At 38.2% G+C, this 18280-nt stretch overlaps 1 protein-coding gene across 2 annotated transcripts; it reads left to right on the top strand.

Moving 5' to 3' along the window:
* The first annotated feature begins 2814 nt into the window (after window positions 1–2814).
* LOC105917461 lies at window positions 2815–8008 on the top strand. 2 transcript variants are annotated; one of them, XM_036130542.1, is made up of 4 exons: window positions 2815–3350; window positions 4504–4630; window positions 4935–5164; window positions 7714–8008. In XM_036130542.1, the coding sequence occupies exons 1-4, from the start codon at window positions 2899–2901 to the stop codon at window positions 7769–7771; spliced, it is 867 nt and encodes a 288-aa protein (XP_035986435.1). In that variant the 5' UTR covers window positions 2815–2898; the 3' UTR covers window positions 7772–8008. The 2 variants fall into 2 exon arrangements, with proteins under 2 accessions (XP_035986435.1, XP_035986436.1); XM_036130543.1 differs by lacking the exon at window positions 7714–8008 and adding an exon at window positions 5274–5737 and having other exon boundaries at window positions 4935–5166.
* The last annotated feature ends 10272 nt before the right edge of the window (window positions 8009–18280 follow it).

The following is an 18280-nucleotide window of genomic DNA, read 5'->3' as shown; positions in this document are numbered from 1 at the left end:
AAAACATCGTCTCAACCCGCCAAGTCATCGATTTAAACGTCACTCATCATTTCTTTTTGGTCAAACTGGACGATAAACGGGCTGCAGGTGCATTTATGGCCAGCAGGTAGCGCTGATGAGACGAACTGACATTTTCTCCAGGCGGACGAACAGGACCTTAACCTCAGAGGTTGTTTTTGTTTGTTTTATCCAATCCAGAGACACAGGGCGGCGTCTTCTGGTTAGATTCTCCGCTCTAACAGCCCGGAGAGGCGAGCTGCTGGTCAGAAACTCAAAAATCCGACAGTTTTCCGATCGGTGAACGCACCACGTCAAGCATTAATTCTTCGGTGTGGACGCTGTCACTGAGTGAGGACACTGTTTTACATACCAGTGTGTGGGAAGGCGTTTAAATTCATTCAGGCTGCAGGACGGCGAGAGAGAGCATGACTTCCATGAGATAACAGGAAGGGCGGCTATATTACAGGAAAAGAAATCCCCTGTTTTAGTTTTTTCACCTTCCAGCCTGGATTTGGGAATGTTGGGAGTCTTCTGAGGACTCAATCACAGTCTTTGTGATGCTAGCGCCGCCCGTAACTGATGTAGGACGTTAAAGCCTGTTTAAAATGTGAATTTCCTCCTTTAGTGAAAATCCCTGCTTTACTGTAGCAGCTTCTCTCTCACACAGTGTGACATCTCTGCTCAGGATATAACTCATTAATGACCGCGGGAAGGCTCAAATAAGTACTTCCTGCGGTTTTCAGAGAGAAATCGTCTGATTTCTGCATCATCATGGTTAAAGTTTTAGTAAACGGTGAGACGGGACGGCCTTCTCTGGTCTGGACCTGAGTTTATATCTCTGCTCTGCTTTTATTTTTCATCATTTGTTCCATGAAAGTCATGAAGGAGGAACAAAACTTTTAAGTTTTACAGCAACAGAGTTAGAAATGTGTTTAATCTGTTTCAGTTTCTCTTTTCAGCCGTTTGATTTTTCTTCGGTTGAGTTTCCAGCAGAAACGAGCGGAACGTTCCCAGATACCCGGAGCTGGAAATACTTCAGTTTCTCTGTATATATTCTTACTTTTCCTTCTCAAACTCACAAAATAGCTGGAAACCAATAAAAGGTGCAGCGATAGAATCAAGAAATAATCTCCTGTTTTCTCTCGTTAAGCAAACCGATTTGTCTCACAGCTGATTTTATTCCTGAAGGGGAAAAAAAGTAGAAATTGCTAAACTAGGGAAGGTATATTTTCATAGATTTTTAATACATAAAATCCGTTTAAAAAGGTTTTATTCACTTTTTTCTAAATGAAAAGCTAAACCGGAAGTCCTTCACAACACTGTAGACATGGGAATGTGCTAGACTTGATGATAAATACATTTTAAATTGAAAAATGAGAGTAAATTATTTAATATTTCCCTCTTTAGTCTGATGGCTGAGCAAGATTCCTGCAGAAAACGAATAAAAAAGGTGAAAAACAAAAAAATGAAAACCTTGTTCTGGTGAAAATGGTAATAAAGCAACAGCATCAGGTTTTAGATGTTTGTCAGGTTTGTTCTAACAAAGTGTAGCTATAAAACTGTTTAATAAGGCCTAATAAATTAAACTGGATAAATACAGTTTTGTGTTTTTAAGATTAATGTAAAAATTTTGATTTTTCTGCTGATTGCTGTCTGGAAAATGTGTTTTATGGGGGATGAATTGATCAAGAAGTGAAGATTTATGGAAACTGCAGCCCTTCCCGGCCAGCAGGGGGCAGCAGTCAGCTGGGTTTAATCCAGAGGTTCTAGACCTGCAGATGTTAGAAGGTTTCTGAAATATACAGGAACCCGACCTAAAACTCACCCAATTTTTTAGTTTTTGCAAGAAAACGATTTATTGAACCGTGCTGAGTTCTACCTTCATATTCTCCAACTCAACAGCCCGATGGTTGGAACCTGGACAACCACAGATATTATATACGTAGACGCGTCATAGGGCGCAGGTTGGCACGTCAACGTCACTGCCATTTTGTATGTGGCAGAAAAATGTTGAGTTCTGTTATTGTGAACGTGAATCAGAAAAGATGCCTCATTCCAGTGCTGCATGGAAATGTATTCTGGCTGATTTCACTACTTGTATCTGCCTTCTATAAACTAAGGCTGCAACATGATGCAAAACTGGACACACTACAGCTGCAGAGTGGTAACACAGGTTATATATATATATATATATATATATATATATATATATATATATATATATATATATATATATATATACACACACATTTGTGTGTGTATGTGTTATGACTATAAGGGATCAATTTGTTAAATCTAAACATTGTGGTCTTCATTATTTCATAAAACCGTGTCACATGTGAACCTTAAGGAACAGACTTTTTGGGTGAGTATTAAAGAGGTAAAATTAATAATATGAGAAAAAAAGTCCTAGGTCAATAAAGTAAAAATAAACAAACAAACACAAAAGTGATAATGTTATGATAAAAACGTCATATTATGAGAATTAAGGGGGAACATTTCCAGAATAGTCACAGTTTGCAGAATTATTTCACTCCTGGAGTAATAGGGCCAGGTTAGATTATTTTAAATATTTTTATTCTTTAGGAGAATACATTCAGGAGAATGAAGCTAAAGGGATACGAAAATAAACTTGTAATATTACAAAAAATATTACGAATACAAAGTATATTCAGAGATTAAAGTTCCTCTGATACTGTTTAAGTGACTGAGTAACTGCTGATTTGCCACATTTAAGATGGCGGACGCTCTGACGCATCGCAGCATACGCGCCTACGTATCATCCCAAAACTACGGAGCCCCCTACGGGACATTTTTATTTTGCGTCGCATTCTCTCGCTAGTTCACTGCTATTGTTTACATGCGCGGCGCCGGACCGGCAGGCAGAAGGCGAGCACGATGGCGGACGCAAGCAACGGACACGAGGAGTTCTCGCCGTATTTTTCATCTTTAGATAACGTTTCACAAGATCGTTATAAGAGTAAGTTGATGGTTGATGGTATCCGGTTGCCAGATCCACACAGCAAAAGTCTGCAGGGATGGAGCGAGTCTGTGAAATGCTGGCCGACTGTTCCTTACGGCAACATTTACAGCTACCTTATCGACGCGCCAGGCCAGTACACGCGAGAGAGCATGGAAGCCGTTAAATCACTGGACGGCTACAATTATTTCATCTCGGGACATGTTCAGACGTGTTTGTGTAACCTGCTGGAGAAGGACACGGCTGTGTGCTTTGTGAAAGCAAAGGTATCCACGTCCCTGCGGGACAGCGACCAGCCGCATGAGCCGTGGGTGTGCCTGAACAAGGAGCAGGGACACGTTGTAGCTGCACACTGCACATGTAAAGCTGGGTAAGTCTGTGAAGAAAACATGTTTCCACCACTGAGCTATATTATACACTGGAGTGCTAATAGCCGCTAATAGAACGAGTCGCTTTGAAGCCACCAGCCGCCATATTGGTACTCCCTATTTTCCCCCAGTAACTAGGGAATATGTGCGCTACAGCATCGAATAACGAGGATTTCTTCATGTTCAGAGGGGCTTAAAACTTTTAAAATGTCAAATGCCATATAGTTTTATGTTATGTTCTAAAAATAAAAGTACTGAGAAAGTCATGTGCTGAAATATTTTGCATTTTATTCATTTAAATATATATGTATAACATTTGTAAATATATAAATAACAATATACAAAAACATATATTTACATATATGTATATATATATATATATGTATGTATATATATATATATATATATATATATATATATATATATATATATATATATATATTTAATATGAATAACATGCAAAATATTTCAGCACCTAATTTCCTAGTAGTTGATAGTGTTAGTACATCCACTGACTGTAGAATTACCTGTAAAACGTTTTCCCACAGCCAGAAAACTGCTTGTTGTTGCATCCAAATCCTATGGGATTCTGTGAGAGTAGGGAGTAGCAAGATGGCGGCCAAAGTCAGCACTCCAGTGTATTATATAGCTCAGTGGTTTACACATATTCAATCAATATTTTTTCCCCTACAATGTTTAAATGTGTCAACATGTAACTAAACTATAGAAGAGGATTAGGGCCACTCAAAAAAATTAAATATAAAAATTACTCAATTCTGACTTTTTTTCTCATAATTCTGACTTTTTTCTCAGAATTCTGACTTTTTTTCTTTTTCTCAGACTTCTGACTTTAATCTCAGAGAAAAAAGTCAGAATTGAGTAATTCTTTTTTTTTTTTTTTTTTGAGTGGTCCTAATCGTCTTCCGTACTAAACATATATGATTTGGATGAAAAAAAAAAGTTGGCGTTTACTTCCCTTAATTTGATATCATCTTGTTTTGACCGGTTAAAGGCCAAATTTCCAACTAAATAAGCAAAGTGAATGTTTGTACATGTAATAGAATTAATTTACTCCATTTTATTAACCGTGGAATCTGTTCCATTTTGGCTTGGCTTTGCTTACATGTATGTTGATTTTTTTTTTTTTTTTTGCAGTTTGGGAGAGGCATGCAGTCATATTGCTGCTCTCTTGTTCAAAGTTGAAGCAGTGGGCAGATTCGGCCTCAACCAGGAATCAAAGGAAAGGGTTGCCTGCGCCTGGAACAAGTCTTACCAGAAAACGGTATTGCAAACTTACTCTTGCAAATGTTGCAATTACTTATTGTGTGCCAGCAGTCAGGTTTCAATATATTAATATTAAGTGTTAATCATAAATTTCCTTTATGTACACAATTATGTAGCTTACATGTTAATTTTTTTTAGCCTAATATTAGGTACATGTGAACATTGCCCTGGCTCAGTGGAGTATATTGTTCAATTTTGAGTGAACAGCATATACATGACAGGGTGCTGAAAATGACCATATATATTTTTTATTTATTCATAGCTTGTTTCTCATGAATATGACTTTATTTGTTTCATTACAGGTCACAGCGCAGCGAATTGTGGACATTGATTTCACCAACGACAATAATGGCAAGACCGCCAAGTGGAAGGTCAACAAACAGAGACGCGTAGAAGTGCCCGGTCTGGACGAGTCTGAACAACAGAGGGCCCTGGAAGCTCTTCGAAGAATCTGTCCCACGGCTGGATGTCTCATGAAAGCGGAGTCGGACACGGACACGGTCACCGCCTCAGAAGATGAAGACATGCCACCAGGTAGGTTTAAAAAAAAAAAAAAAAACATTGTTCATAAAGGAATATTTCTGTTTACAGTTTCTTTGAATCCCCAGCGAATACTTTTTACTTTTTTATTTACTTGAAGGCTCCACGCATCATCCATGGTCTCCAAAGGGTTTTCTGTCATCTCTAAAGATAAAGAGAAATGCTATATTTCTGTAGTTGTAAGTTTTGGAGTTTATTTTTGACGAGATAAACTGTCCAGCTTTATTTGCCGGAGCACCCATATCTTTAAACTTGTAATCCTGCCTCCGATTGAGGACTTGGCTAAGGTTGGGCAAGAACCTATTTTGTCGAAGCCATTTCCTGACTTATGGTGATAAACAAACACCTGTTATTCAGAAGGCTATGCTCTCATTGTTTTATGAAATGTTTATTTCAGGATCGGGAGAGATCTGCAAACTCAAATAAGGACTAAAACACTGTTTCTGTTAGAAGAATATAAGGCCCACATTTATTACTCCCCACAGAACACAGCAACACAAAACAGCAAGCACTTCGCACACGCAAAGTAGCAAGCACTTAAAGCCGACAAGCTTTCAAACAGGCGTGTTGTTCCATCTCTTCCATGCACTGCAAAAACGGATCTAAAAATAAGTAAAATGTTCTTAAAGTTAGCGTATTTGTCCTTGATTTGAGCAGGTAAATAAGATTATTTGCCAATGGAATGAGTATTTTGACCCCTAAAATAAGATAATTAGACATCCTGCACTTGAAATAAGATGATGGAGATGAATTGTTCCTATTTTAAGTGCAAAAATCTTATTCCATTGGCAAAACATCTTATTTACCTGCTCAAATCAAGCAATACACTAACTTTAAGAACATTTTACTTATTTTTAGATCCGTTTTTGCAGTGGTCTGGGAAGTCGGTCAGTCCGGTTAGAGAGCAATCCACGCGGCCGGGCGTCCATACAACCCACGGCTGACTTCAGCGACTGAGGGCGGTCCCCTCCTTTTTATACCAATAAACAAAGTATCAGATGGGAGCGAGAGTGGCCACTTCTCCCTCCCATCTGAGCTGTTCGTCCCGTTTCCAAAACAAAAACCGTTCCCAGCATCTCAGCAGTGTGTGAAGCAAAATATTTTATATTTTATTTTTATTTAACCTTTATTTAACCAGGAAGTCCCTTGAGATTGAGATCTCTTTTTCGAGGGAGACCTGGCCAAGACGGCTCACCAGTTAAAATACAAACAGAAGTACAACATAGATAAAATCTCACATAGAGGAAAAGACAGGTCACATAGGGCAGTTACATTTTTCAATTACATTAATAAATAATATTGCAAACTCAGATAATAGCGCAAATATAAGCAAAATAAGGAATACAGAATCAGTCTTTCCCACAACTCATTGTCATAGGTTCCCACCACAAGTTAAAACAAGTTATAACAAAATAACACATGTTGTTCTTAGTTTTATGTAAGCAACATTACAGGCACGAGCATATATGTTGCTCTTAGTTTAAAACTAACCAGTTTTTCCCAAAATACATTGTCAAAGAACAAAAATAATTATTTAATATATCACTTAATGTTTTCGCATTTTGAAAAAAAAAAAAAGAATAAGGGAAGTTGCTCTTTGTGTCATGGCATATTTATACTCCAGGGAAACAAGGAGGTTAATAACGAAACATTTCTACAGTCTGATTAGGGGTGGGCGATCTACTGCATCGATTCTTGTCGCCAAGTATCGATTATTAATTTAAAAAAATTAATGAATAAAATTGCATGAATGGTTGGCGAACATCAGCCAAAAACAAGTGAAATACAATTTCATTGGTTTAAAGGACCAGTAAACGGCACTGATTATCCTTATTTTGTTCCCAAAAAAAAGTAAAAAACAAAGCAACTGGACTTGTTTTCCGTAGTTGAAGACGTTCTTATTTTGTTATTTTAAGTTTTATAAATCCTAAGCACTTTTTGTCAGTGTGTCCAGTCCAATAATAATAATATTTGTGTCCGGTAACAGTAATATGTGTTTTCATGGCAATACCTCCAAAAGTCATTTCAATAAATACAGCTATAGATGAATTCAGTTGCTTTCAGTTATGTATCAATTGAAGACACTATCCATACACAGCCAGTCAGCCACTGGTAATGGCTGTAATTTTTTCTAACAGTGTTCAGTGAAAATATCACAATGCATCTCGATACATCGCAATAATTGAAGTATTGTGATAGAATCGTGATAGAATCGCATCGTAGCATGTGAATCCTGATTTGAATCGAATCTTGACGTCTTTGGCAATACCCACCCCTAAGTCTGATTAACTAAAATAATGCTTCAGTAGTTAAAAATGTAAAAACACACAGTTAGGTGTGAGATATTTTTCCATTTATCATCAGCGCCAATATATTTAAGCGAAGGGCTTTGCTGGCACAGCAGCGGGATTCAAACAGCGCCTCAGCTCACCTCAGGCCCTTATCCCAGACTCTGTTCTGCTCTGGTTTGCATGTTCTCTTTACATCCATAAAACAATTTATTCTTTAGTTTTTAAAGTATTTTGCATGTAATATGTTTCAGTTGCTGAGCCGTGACACTGAGACAAAGGACTGTTCGGCAGATGATCTTCAAACCTGAAGTGCTGACTTTTCTGAAAGACTTCATAGTAAGTCGGCACCACTGCGACAACCTGGAGAAATTGACGAGTTTACTGTGGCAGCGTCATCGTGAGGGAAGAATAACGGCCACGATAGCACACGACATCACGAGAAACGATGTTTAATCGGGTGATGAACCGCTCACATATTGACTTGTCGAGCGTTGCAGCAGTGACGTTTGGCCGGAAATATGAAGACCAAGCCAAGCAGCTGTACAGCGAGTGGATGAAAGGCAGACATGAACAGTTTGGTGTGCGTGAAATGGGCCTGGTTGTTGACCAACGGTTTCCCTCGTTTGCTGCCACTGCCGATGGACTCGTTGGAGTAAAATGTTCTTTCAAACATAAGGATCTGTGTGTGAAAGACATTCCTGAAGTTGACAAAAACATTTTATTTAGAAAAAGACTCGCTTGTGTTTAAAACAAGAGCCACCGCTACTACACCCAAGTTCAATTTCAGATGTCCATCCATCCATCCATTTTCCAAACCGCTTTATCCCTCATGGGGTCACGGGGGTTGCTGGTGCCTATCTCCAGCGTTCACCGGGCGAGAGGCGGGGTACACCCTGGACAGGTCGCCAGTCTGTCAATTTCAGATGTATGTTTGTAAAAAAAAAAACTGTTCTGTGACTTTGTTGTGTTTACACACAGAAGTGTTCATGTGCAAACAATAAAATGTGATCACGCTTTTGTACAGGAACTGGTTTCAAAATGTCTTTTGCAGTAGATGAACTTGTGCCAGTCAGAAGTTTACAAGTTGAGATTCAGTTGATTCTATGTTGTTGGAAAGTTAAGCAATAAAAGTATGTAAATAAAAGCAACATTCAAACTTGTTGTGATTGTATTTATTGAAATGTATTTTGCTTTCAGTTGATAGATAAACATTTTTGTGCTAAAGAATAAATAAATACATAAATATATGTACACAAACCACTCAATACACCCCCTAGTTGGATCTTTATGATAATAACTTTACCAAAAACAAAACTGTTGACAGCAGCTTGTGTCCCATATGTTTTATTTAATTTTTTAGGTGTCACTTCAACAGTTTAGGCAAAACATTTGTAATTGCACAACATATGATCATTATAGCATCAATATGACGAGACAGTGTTAATGGCATAACATTTTTCAAAATTCCATATAGTTTTACACGCTCAATTGCTCGTTCAACATGAATCCTCAGCTGTGATAAGCGCCTGGCCTCTTCCACTTCTTTCTGCGAGAATTGTTGCTTTCCCTTGGCAGATGGAGGCATGGCTAATGACGCCCCATGAGCAGCCAGTTCTTCTGCCTAGAAATATATATATATATATATATATATATGTGTGTATGTGTTATGAATATATTCATTATTTATTATTTCATAAAACCGTGTCACGTGAACTTTTAGGAACAGACTTTTTGGGGGAGTATTAAAGAGGTAAAATTAATAATATGAGAAAAAAAAGTCCTAGGCCAATAAAGTTAAAAACAAACAAACACAAAAGTGATAATGTTATGACAAAAACGTCATATTATGAGAATTAAGGGGGAACATTTCCAGAATAATCACAGTTTGCAGAATTATTTCACTCCTGGAGTAATAGGGCCAGGTTAGATTATTTTAATTATTTTTATTCTTTAGGAGAATAAATGCAGGAGAATGAAGCTAAATGGATACGAAAATAAACTTGTAATATTACAAAAACAAAAATACTACGAATACAAAGTATATTCAGAGATTGAAGTCCCTCTTATACTGTTTGAGTGACTGAGTAACTGCAGATTTGCCACATTTAAGATGGCGGACGCTCTGACGCATCGCAGCATAGGCTGAACCCGCCCAACGACGCGTCTACGTATATAATGTCTATGGTGACTATAGATCAAGGTGTGTTTGCTCATTTATTGCAGGGGAATGCAGAAGAGGAAGAAACCCGCACCAAGGGAAGAATAACGGCCACGATAGCACACGACATCACGAGAAACGATGTTTAATCGGGTGATGAACCGCTCACATATTGACTTGTAGAGCGTTGCAGCAGTGGCGTTTAGGTCCGTGTACCTTCAGGCAATTCGATTTTTTTCCGGAAAACCAAAACGGAAAACGGAAACTACTTCCGTTTTCTCGTTTTTCCATTTAAAATAAAAAAACGGGAAAACGGAAAACAAAGCCGTTTTTCCGTTTTTGTCAACACAATTTAGAAACAGAAAAACCAGAAAAACTAAATGAAAAAAACGGCCCGTTTTTCGATTTCGCCAATAAATTTTTCCATTTTCTTTTTAACATTGAAAGACGAAGACGCTTTCACGGCTGGCCCGGAAGTGCAGGAAAATATTTCAAAATAAAAGCCTAACATAATGCAAGCCTGGGAAAAAAAATGAAGCGGAGACATTTCTTTTGAATAAAAAGAGGACCTTTTTAGGTTGCAACATGATAGTTTATTGTAGATACGTGATCTTTATTACATTATTGTGTGTTTTATTGGTGGAACATGAAACACAAAGGCTGATCAAATGCTGTATACAAAAATATGGAAGCAAAGTTTATTTGAAGATTTTTCTCATCAAGCAAAACACACCTTCACATAGGATTACTGTCTATATGTGTCTTGTTTTTAGTGAACAGTATATATTGTTGAAGCTAACAGAGAAACAAAGTTGTTTTTATTGATTTAATTGATTTATCTTCACCAACAACAAAAACAAATAGGGGAGACCGGGGCTAGTTGTCACACTTTTTACACTCATACATAAATATTGGAATCAAAACACCATATATAAAAAACATATGTACCAGATGAAAGAGCAAAGTCTCAGGTATATATTTTGTATTCTGGTATTTTTTTTATATCTTATTCCTGTGCAGAGTTATAAGCGATCTAATGGAGATTGTCACCATGTGACAAGTTGCCCCTCCAAAGGGTGAGTTGTCACATGGGGTTTTGCAAACAATAAAAAAGGGCAAAATGAATTTTGTTATTTTTAATGTTAAGTAAATAAATGACAATAACTCACTTTTACTATTTATAAAATAAATATGCAACATGCATTACGAAACTGACACTTAAACTTTGAATGCAAACAAAAGAAAATCTCAGAGTCAGACTCCTCATCTGAGTTGCAGCTTTGGCATAGCGTATGTAGACTGAATTGCCAGGAGCACATGCTTCATATGAAATAACATGAAATAAAATGAAATATTATGAAACTTTGATTGATAGCTGTCTGACCCTGAATTTCCGCTGGTGTGAATGTTTTACAGTATCACCTCAAAGTGCGATAATTGACATTAAAGTCCTTCACTGTACTTCTGTTCGACTTGTGACCTAGGGTCACCTGCCTGACTGCCCTCAGCATCACGTCAGGTGCTGCACGGCCATGTTCTGTTTTTCTTTTATAACTCCTAACCATCTTCTCACTTTGTCCTCTCTTTTAAATCGCTCCTTTTAAAAAAATTTAAAATATTTAGTAGGATGTATGGATTTAAATTATTTTAAAAAATTATCATTTTGGGGTAAGTTGTTACATGTGACAACTTGCCCCAAATGACCATGTTTGCTAATGCTAGCTTTTTTTGCTAATGCTACTTTTAAGACTAATCTTAAAACTTTCCATTTTGACAAAGCTTATAACTAGAGTGGCTCATGTTACCCTGAGCTACCTCTATAGTTATGCTGCTATAGGCTTAGGCTGCTGGAGGACATCAGGGCCTATTTTTCTCACTCTACTGACTTCTGTTCTCCAGTTTTGCATTGCATTGAAATGACTGTTGTCATTACTGTCACGATTTGTCTACGGATGAACTCAGAACCACACACACGGGACTAAAATTGAGAGTCTTTATTGCAAGGTTGATGGATGGAGGTTTGATGAGGCCAGAGGAGCAGGTAGCACAGAACCGGAGTGAAGGTGATGACAGGAGCTGACGGCCCGGAGTGAAAGAGTCACGACTATCCAGGCAGCCGGGAATGCTCAGTACTGCTTGGCTAGGAGCCCCGTAGCCACAACAGGTTAGCAGTTCGTTGGAGACACCAGGGCACAGAGCTGAGCTTCTCCAGGGCGGCTAATCAGGTTAGCAGAACTTAGGAGACACCAGGGCACAGAGCTGAGCTTCTCCAGGGCGGCTAGTCAGGTTAGCAGAACTTAGGAGACACCAGGGCACAGAGCAGAACTTCTCCAGGGACAAACAGCAGAGTAGGAGTCTAGAGAAACTGGCAGGACTAACCTTAAACAAGAAAAACAAATCTTCCAAGGCAAAAACGGGGACTGGCATGGAGAGGTGAGGAATGATGACGGACCGGCAAAGGAGTGACAGCAGAGTGAGGCTTATGTAGGGAGGCTGGCAGGTGATGTGAGTCTGGCTAATTAGTGGCTGGCAGGTGTGACTAACTGCAGAGGAGGTGAAGTGAAGATGACAGAAAATAACTGATGACAATGAAAACTAACAATAAATAAAGTCAAACCAAACCCACATGAGATGAAAAATGAAAATAACAGAAAAATGAAGTCAAACCAGAACTCAACCATGACAATTTCAGCTTTTAACTTTTTGTTCTTTCTCTTTTTTCTTCATAGTAGGTACACCTGGTCTGGCGTTCTGTTAACTGTGACATCATCCAGAGAAGACGGCTCACCCGCTATTACCATCTAATGTAGAACAGATTACTAGATCAATATGTGCTTCTGTGCTTTTTTGTCTCTCTTGTTGTGTCTCTGCTCTGTCTTCTCTAACCCCAGTCGGTCGAGGCAGATGAGCGTTCATACTGAGCCTGGATCTGGTTCTGCTGGAGGTTTTCCTTCCCATTAATGGGGAGTTTTTCTTCCCACTGTTGCTTCATGCTTGCTCAGTATGAGGGATTGCTGCAAAGCCATGTACAATGCAGACGACTCTCCCTGTGGCTCTACGCTTCTCCAGGAGGACTGTATGCTGCTTGTCGGGACTTTGATGCAATCAACTGGTTCCCTTATATAGGACTTTTTTTTTTTTTGACCAATCTGTATAATATAAATGAATTTGACTTTTTAAAGTGTCTTGAGATGACATGTTTCATGAATTGGCGCTATATAAATAAAATTGAATTGAATAGCTCTATCTTAATGTTAGGCTTAATCAAAACAATGACTGAGGTATGACCGGATGCCTTAATATCTACTTTAACAAGTCCATATGTATAACTGCTAGAATTTTTATCTGAATGAAAGTAATTTTAAAAAATAAAGAGTTAATATTTTTAATTTTTTTTTACTTTGGGTAGTGGAAAATGGTCACTTGGTGCTAATTTAAACTTACAATGTCCTGTCCTCTTCTCACTCAGTCCGTGAGACCTGACCATGCAAAGGAAGAAAACTACTATTCCACTTTTTGGTTGCACCCTCTGATGGAGAAGATAATTGCAATGTAACAACTAGCCTCGGTCTCCCCTACTGCCACGGGGATAGAGTGCCTCATATATTTCCTATTTGTCATACAAAAGATGCTAATTAAAAAGTGAAACTGTTTCCTGTCTGGACTAGAAAAGCATCTATAGCGGCTTTCACGGGAGTTCCTCAGTGCTTCCTCTCTCCTTGATGGAAATTTTTGATTACATTTTTACTAAAAAAGTGTTACAATCTCCCTTATTGAATAGCCTATAGATGGAGATTCTTATTCATAAAGAAACTGAGATCCAATCTAACCAATAGCTAGATACGCTGCATTGCCTAGCTTTTTTAAGTCTGTTTTACAAAGTGCAATTATTTGCTCATTTGCTGAAAGAACCGATCCAGAAAGCTGGTCCTGTGCTGAGGATCCACTACTGGAACCGCTGAGCTGATTGTACAGAAAAAAATGCTGCATAAGCTGCCGAAGATGATGGATAACTTCCTCCTCTCCAAAACACAGTGAAGAATCAAAAGAGCAAGGGACTTCTTCGTGTTCTTTAAGATGATAGCTCCTGAAGATCCTTCCTGCCAGCAGCTCACATTCTTCTACTATATTTTTGATTGATTTTTTTTTATATATTTAAATTTCCCTTAAGGTACTAAGAATTTTTAATATTTATTTTGGCTTGAAATACTGAAGATTTGTGGTTATTTCACACATTTATACAAGACCAAGTGGTTACTATTTTATTGAAGTGTTACACTATTTACTTAAACAACTGCTTATACCAAATCCCCACAAGGTGACGTTATACTACTGGTAGGGATGTTGCTGCTTCAAAAAACAAATTTTAATCATTCAACTGATTAAAAATAAGTTCATTCTGCTGAGTTTTCCCCATACTCATGCTATTTTAGATTTTTACATTACATAATCTTTGTTGTCACATTTAACAGCAACAGGTTTTAATCTCAACCTTCATCCTGCCCAGACATTACCCCCCCCCCCCCCCCCCCCCCCAAACAATAAAACACACAATAACGTATTAAAGCTTATGTTTTTTACGATAAACTATCATGTTGCAACGTAAAAAGGTTCTCTTTTTATTCAAAAGATATCTCTCCGCTTCATTATTTTTTTTCAGGCTTGCATTATGTTACGCGTACATCTAGGCTTTTATTTTGAAATATTTTCCTGCACTTCCGGGCCAGCCGTGAAAGCGTCTTCGTCTTTCAATCTTAAAAAGAAAATGGAAAAAAAGAATTGGCGAAATCGAGAAACGGGCCGTTTTTTTCATTAAGTTTTTCTGGTTTTCCATTTCTAAATTGTGTTGACAAAAACAGAAAAACGGCTTTGTTTTCCATTTTCCCGTTTTTTATTTTAAAAGGAAAAACGAGAAAACGGAAGTAGTTTCCGTTTTCCGTTTTGGTTTTCCGGAAAAAAATCGAATTGCCTGAAGGTACACGGACCCGTTTAGCCGGAAATATGAAGACCAAGCCAAGCAGCTGTACAGCGAGTGGATGAAAGACAGACATGAACAGTTTGGTGTGCGTGAAACGGGCCTGGTTGTTGACCAACGGTTTCCCTCGTGTATGTCATGGCGATGGACTCGTTGGAGTAAAATGTTCTTTCAAACATAAGGATCTGTGTGTGAAAGACATTCCTGAGGTTGACAAAAAAACATTTTATTTAGAAAAAGACTCGCTTGTGTTTAAAACAGAGCCACCGCTACTACACCCAAGTTCAATTTCAGATGTATGTTTGTGACTTTGTTGTGTTTACACACAGAGGTGTTTATGTGCAAACAATAAAATGTGATCACGCTTTTGTACAGGAACTGGTTTCAAAATGTCTTTTGCAGTAGATGAACTTGTGCCAGTCAGAAGTTTACAAGTTGAGATTTAGTCGATTCTATGTTGTTGGAAAGTTAAGAAATAAAAGTATGTAAATAAAAGCAACATTCAAACTTGTTGTGATTGTATTTATTGAAATGTATTTGGCTTTCAGTTGGTAGATAAACATTTTTGTACTAAAGAATATATAAATACATTAATCATACATAAATATATGTACACAAACCACTCAATACACCCCCTAGTTGGATCTTTATGATAACAACTTTACCAAAAACAAAACTGTTGACAGCAGCTTGTGTCCCATATGCCTATTGTTTTTTTAGGTGTCACTTCAACAGTTTAGGTAAAACATTTGTAATTGCACAACATACGATCAGTATAGAATCAATATGACGAGACAGTGTTAATGGCATAACATTTTTCAAAATTCCAAATCGTTTTACACGCTCAATTGCTCGTTCAACATGAATCCTCAGCTGTGATAAGCGCCTGGCCTCTTCCACTTCTTTCTCCAAGAATTGTTGCTTTCCCTTGGCAGATGGAGGCATGGCTAATGACGCCCCATGAGCAACCAGTTCTTCTGCAACTAGAAATCCTCTATCTGCCAACACCAAATCACCAGTCTCGAGTTTATCATAGAACCCGGATTGTTTGGTCAGTTCTTTATCGGAAACATAGACATAATATAAGAGTAGACGCGTCATTGGGCGGGTTCTGCCTATGCTGCGATGCGTCAGAGCGTCCGCCATCTTAAATGTGGCAAATCTGCAGTTACTCAGTCACTTAAACAGTATCAGAGGGACTTTAATCTCAGAATATACTTTGTATTCGTAATATTTTTATTTTTGCAATATTGCAAGTTTATTTTTGTATCCCTTTAACTTCATTCTCCTTAATTTATTCTCATAAAGAATAAAAATATTTAAAATAATCTAACCTGGCCCTATTACTCCAGGAGTGAAATAATTCTGCAAACTGTGACTATTCTGGAAATGTTTCTTCTTAATTCTCATATGACGTTTTTCCTCATAACATTATCACTTTTATGTTTTTTTTTTTTTATTTATTGTCTTAGGTCTTTTTTTCTCATATCTCTTTAATACTGCCCCAAAAAGTCTGTTCCTAAAGGTTCACATGTGACACGGTTTTATGAAATAATGAAGACCACAATGTTTAGATTTAACAAATTGATCCTTATATTCATAACACATACACATACAAATATATATACATACACACACACACACATATATATATATATATATATATATATATATATATATATATATATATATATATATATATATATATATATATCACACAGCTATTTCTTTGGCTTATTTATAATACTTGAAAATCTGTATATGCACATCTATGTCTAAATACAGTAGTCTGTACTGTATGCAAGCTAAAAACCTTGAAAAAGAGTGGTCTTGCACAGCTTTTTTCTAGTGTTGCCACTCTGCAGCCTTAGTGTGTCCAGTTTTGCATCATGGTGCAGCCTTAGTTTATAGAAGGCAGATACAAGTAGTGAAATCAGCCAGAATACATTTCCATGCAACACAGGAATGAGGCATCTTCTCTGATCCATGTTCACAATAACAGAACTCAACTTTTTTCTGCCACATACAAGATGGCGGTGACGTTGACGTGCGAACCTGCGCCCTATGACGTGTCTACGTATATGATGTCTGTGATCGGAAACTCGTCCACCCCAGTTGGAAGAAACAAAACTAACCGTTCCACAAGGGGTGATGCCAATCAAGCATTTTGCTGTATTATGATGCTTGTAGTTGGACCATGTCTCAGATTTGCAGGTCGCTGAATGAAAATCTCACTACAGTCAATAATTACTCTAGCTCTTCTGTAGTGCCGCATGAACACTTTTGGCATATTCTTCAGCACCTCACCTTTTGTTGGTTACCATATGAGGAATTCCAGTTTTTTTTTAGCTATTATGGGTATGGCGCTATTCGAGATGGTAGACACCTGTGTCGGGGCAACCTTAAACCGTATTGCCAAGTCTTTATTGGTATATTCCTTTATTATTATATATATGGTGCTGATTGGAAGTGGAGGCAGCTGGCCAGACGTCACCAAGCTTCCTCACCTGACAGCCCAAGCTCCAGATGATCAACCCCAGCTGGGAGCAGCTCAGATCAGACCAGCTCGGAGGAGCTCAGCTCATTCTTTCTCTCTCTCTGCCACCTACATCTCTCTTTCCCTCTCCTATCCAACCAGTTATGATTTTTGTTAAATAAATCCCATTTTAAGTTATCCCATGCAGGGCTTCCCTTTGATTTGTTATGGTCAGGCCATAACCAAAAAAAAAAAAAAAAAAAAAATATATATATATATATATATATATATATATATATATATATATATATAATTATTCACCAATGTCTATAGCTCTGATGCCCTCACGGAGTAGATGCAATTTTGGAGAGACTATGTCACAAAAACTTGGACATGTAGACCTGTATTTCTCTATCTAATATTAGAAAAATCACATTCTAATATAAACAATATATTTTAATCTTACCTGTGAAAAGTTATCCCTCGAGCCCTGACGTCAATAGTCCGTCGATTTAAACAAAAATACGCCGCACAGTGCTGAGGCATCATTAGTGTGTTCAGCTTGAATCAGCAGGTTTGGGTAGCAGGTCGACCTCCCCAAGATGGCGGCCGTAATTCCTGCGCCGCGACAGTCAATGCGGGATCTACTCTTATATTATGTCTATGGCTGTGATCAAGGTGTGTTTGCTCATTTATTGCAGGGGAACGCAGAAGAAGAAGAAACCCGTATGTCCCTTAGGGGGCTCCGTACAAAACACCTAAAATCGCTAAACAGTCTGATGTTAAGCTTCAGCCCTGATGGAAATCCTTAAAACAGGCTTAAAATGGTTCTGCTGAAGTGTTGGCTTGTGGTGCAACATGTAAACCAGACTGTATGAATACTTATGACCCTTTATGGGAAATCTGTAAATTAAACTTTTATTTATTTTTTTATTCTGTTAATCTGTCTGATAATCCTTCGCCTCTGATGTTAAAAGCAGTGAGCAGAACCGCAGCCCATTTCTGTGTTCCTCTGGGTTCTGGAGGCGTTTGTCTGCCGTCACAGAGGAGTGGTCTGCTGGAACCTGGCCCTCCTCCCGGTTCTGCAGCAGAACCCCGCCCTCCTGCTGTCAGAACAGAGAACCAGGACGGACCCAGACCGGAGGCAGTAAGTGCGCAGGACGCAGGACGCAGCGCTGGGTGAGTCTCTCCTCGCAGTTTCTGCTCCT

This window comes from Fundulus heteroclitus, unplaced genomic scaffold (genome assembly GCF_011125445.2).
Source record: "Fundulus heteroclitus isolate FHET01 unplaced genomic scaffold, MU-UCD_Fhet_4.1 scaffold_36, whole genome shotgun sequence".
In the NCBI taxonomy this organism is placed as follows: domain Eukaryota; kingdom Metazoa; phylum Chordata; class Actinopteri; order Cyprinodontiformes; family Fundulidae; genus Fundulus; species Fundulus heteroclitus.
The sequence above is the reverse complement of the archived record's forward strand: the minus strand, read 5'-3'. Positions and strand labels throughout refer to the sequence as shown.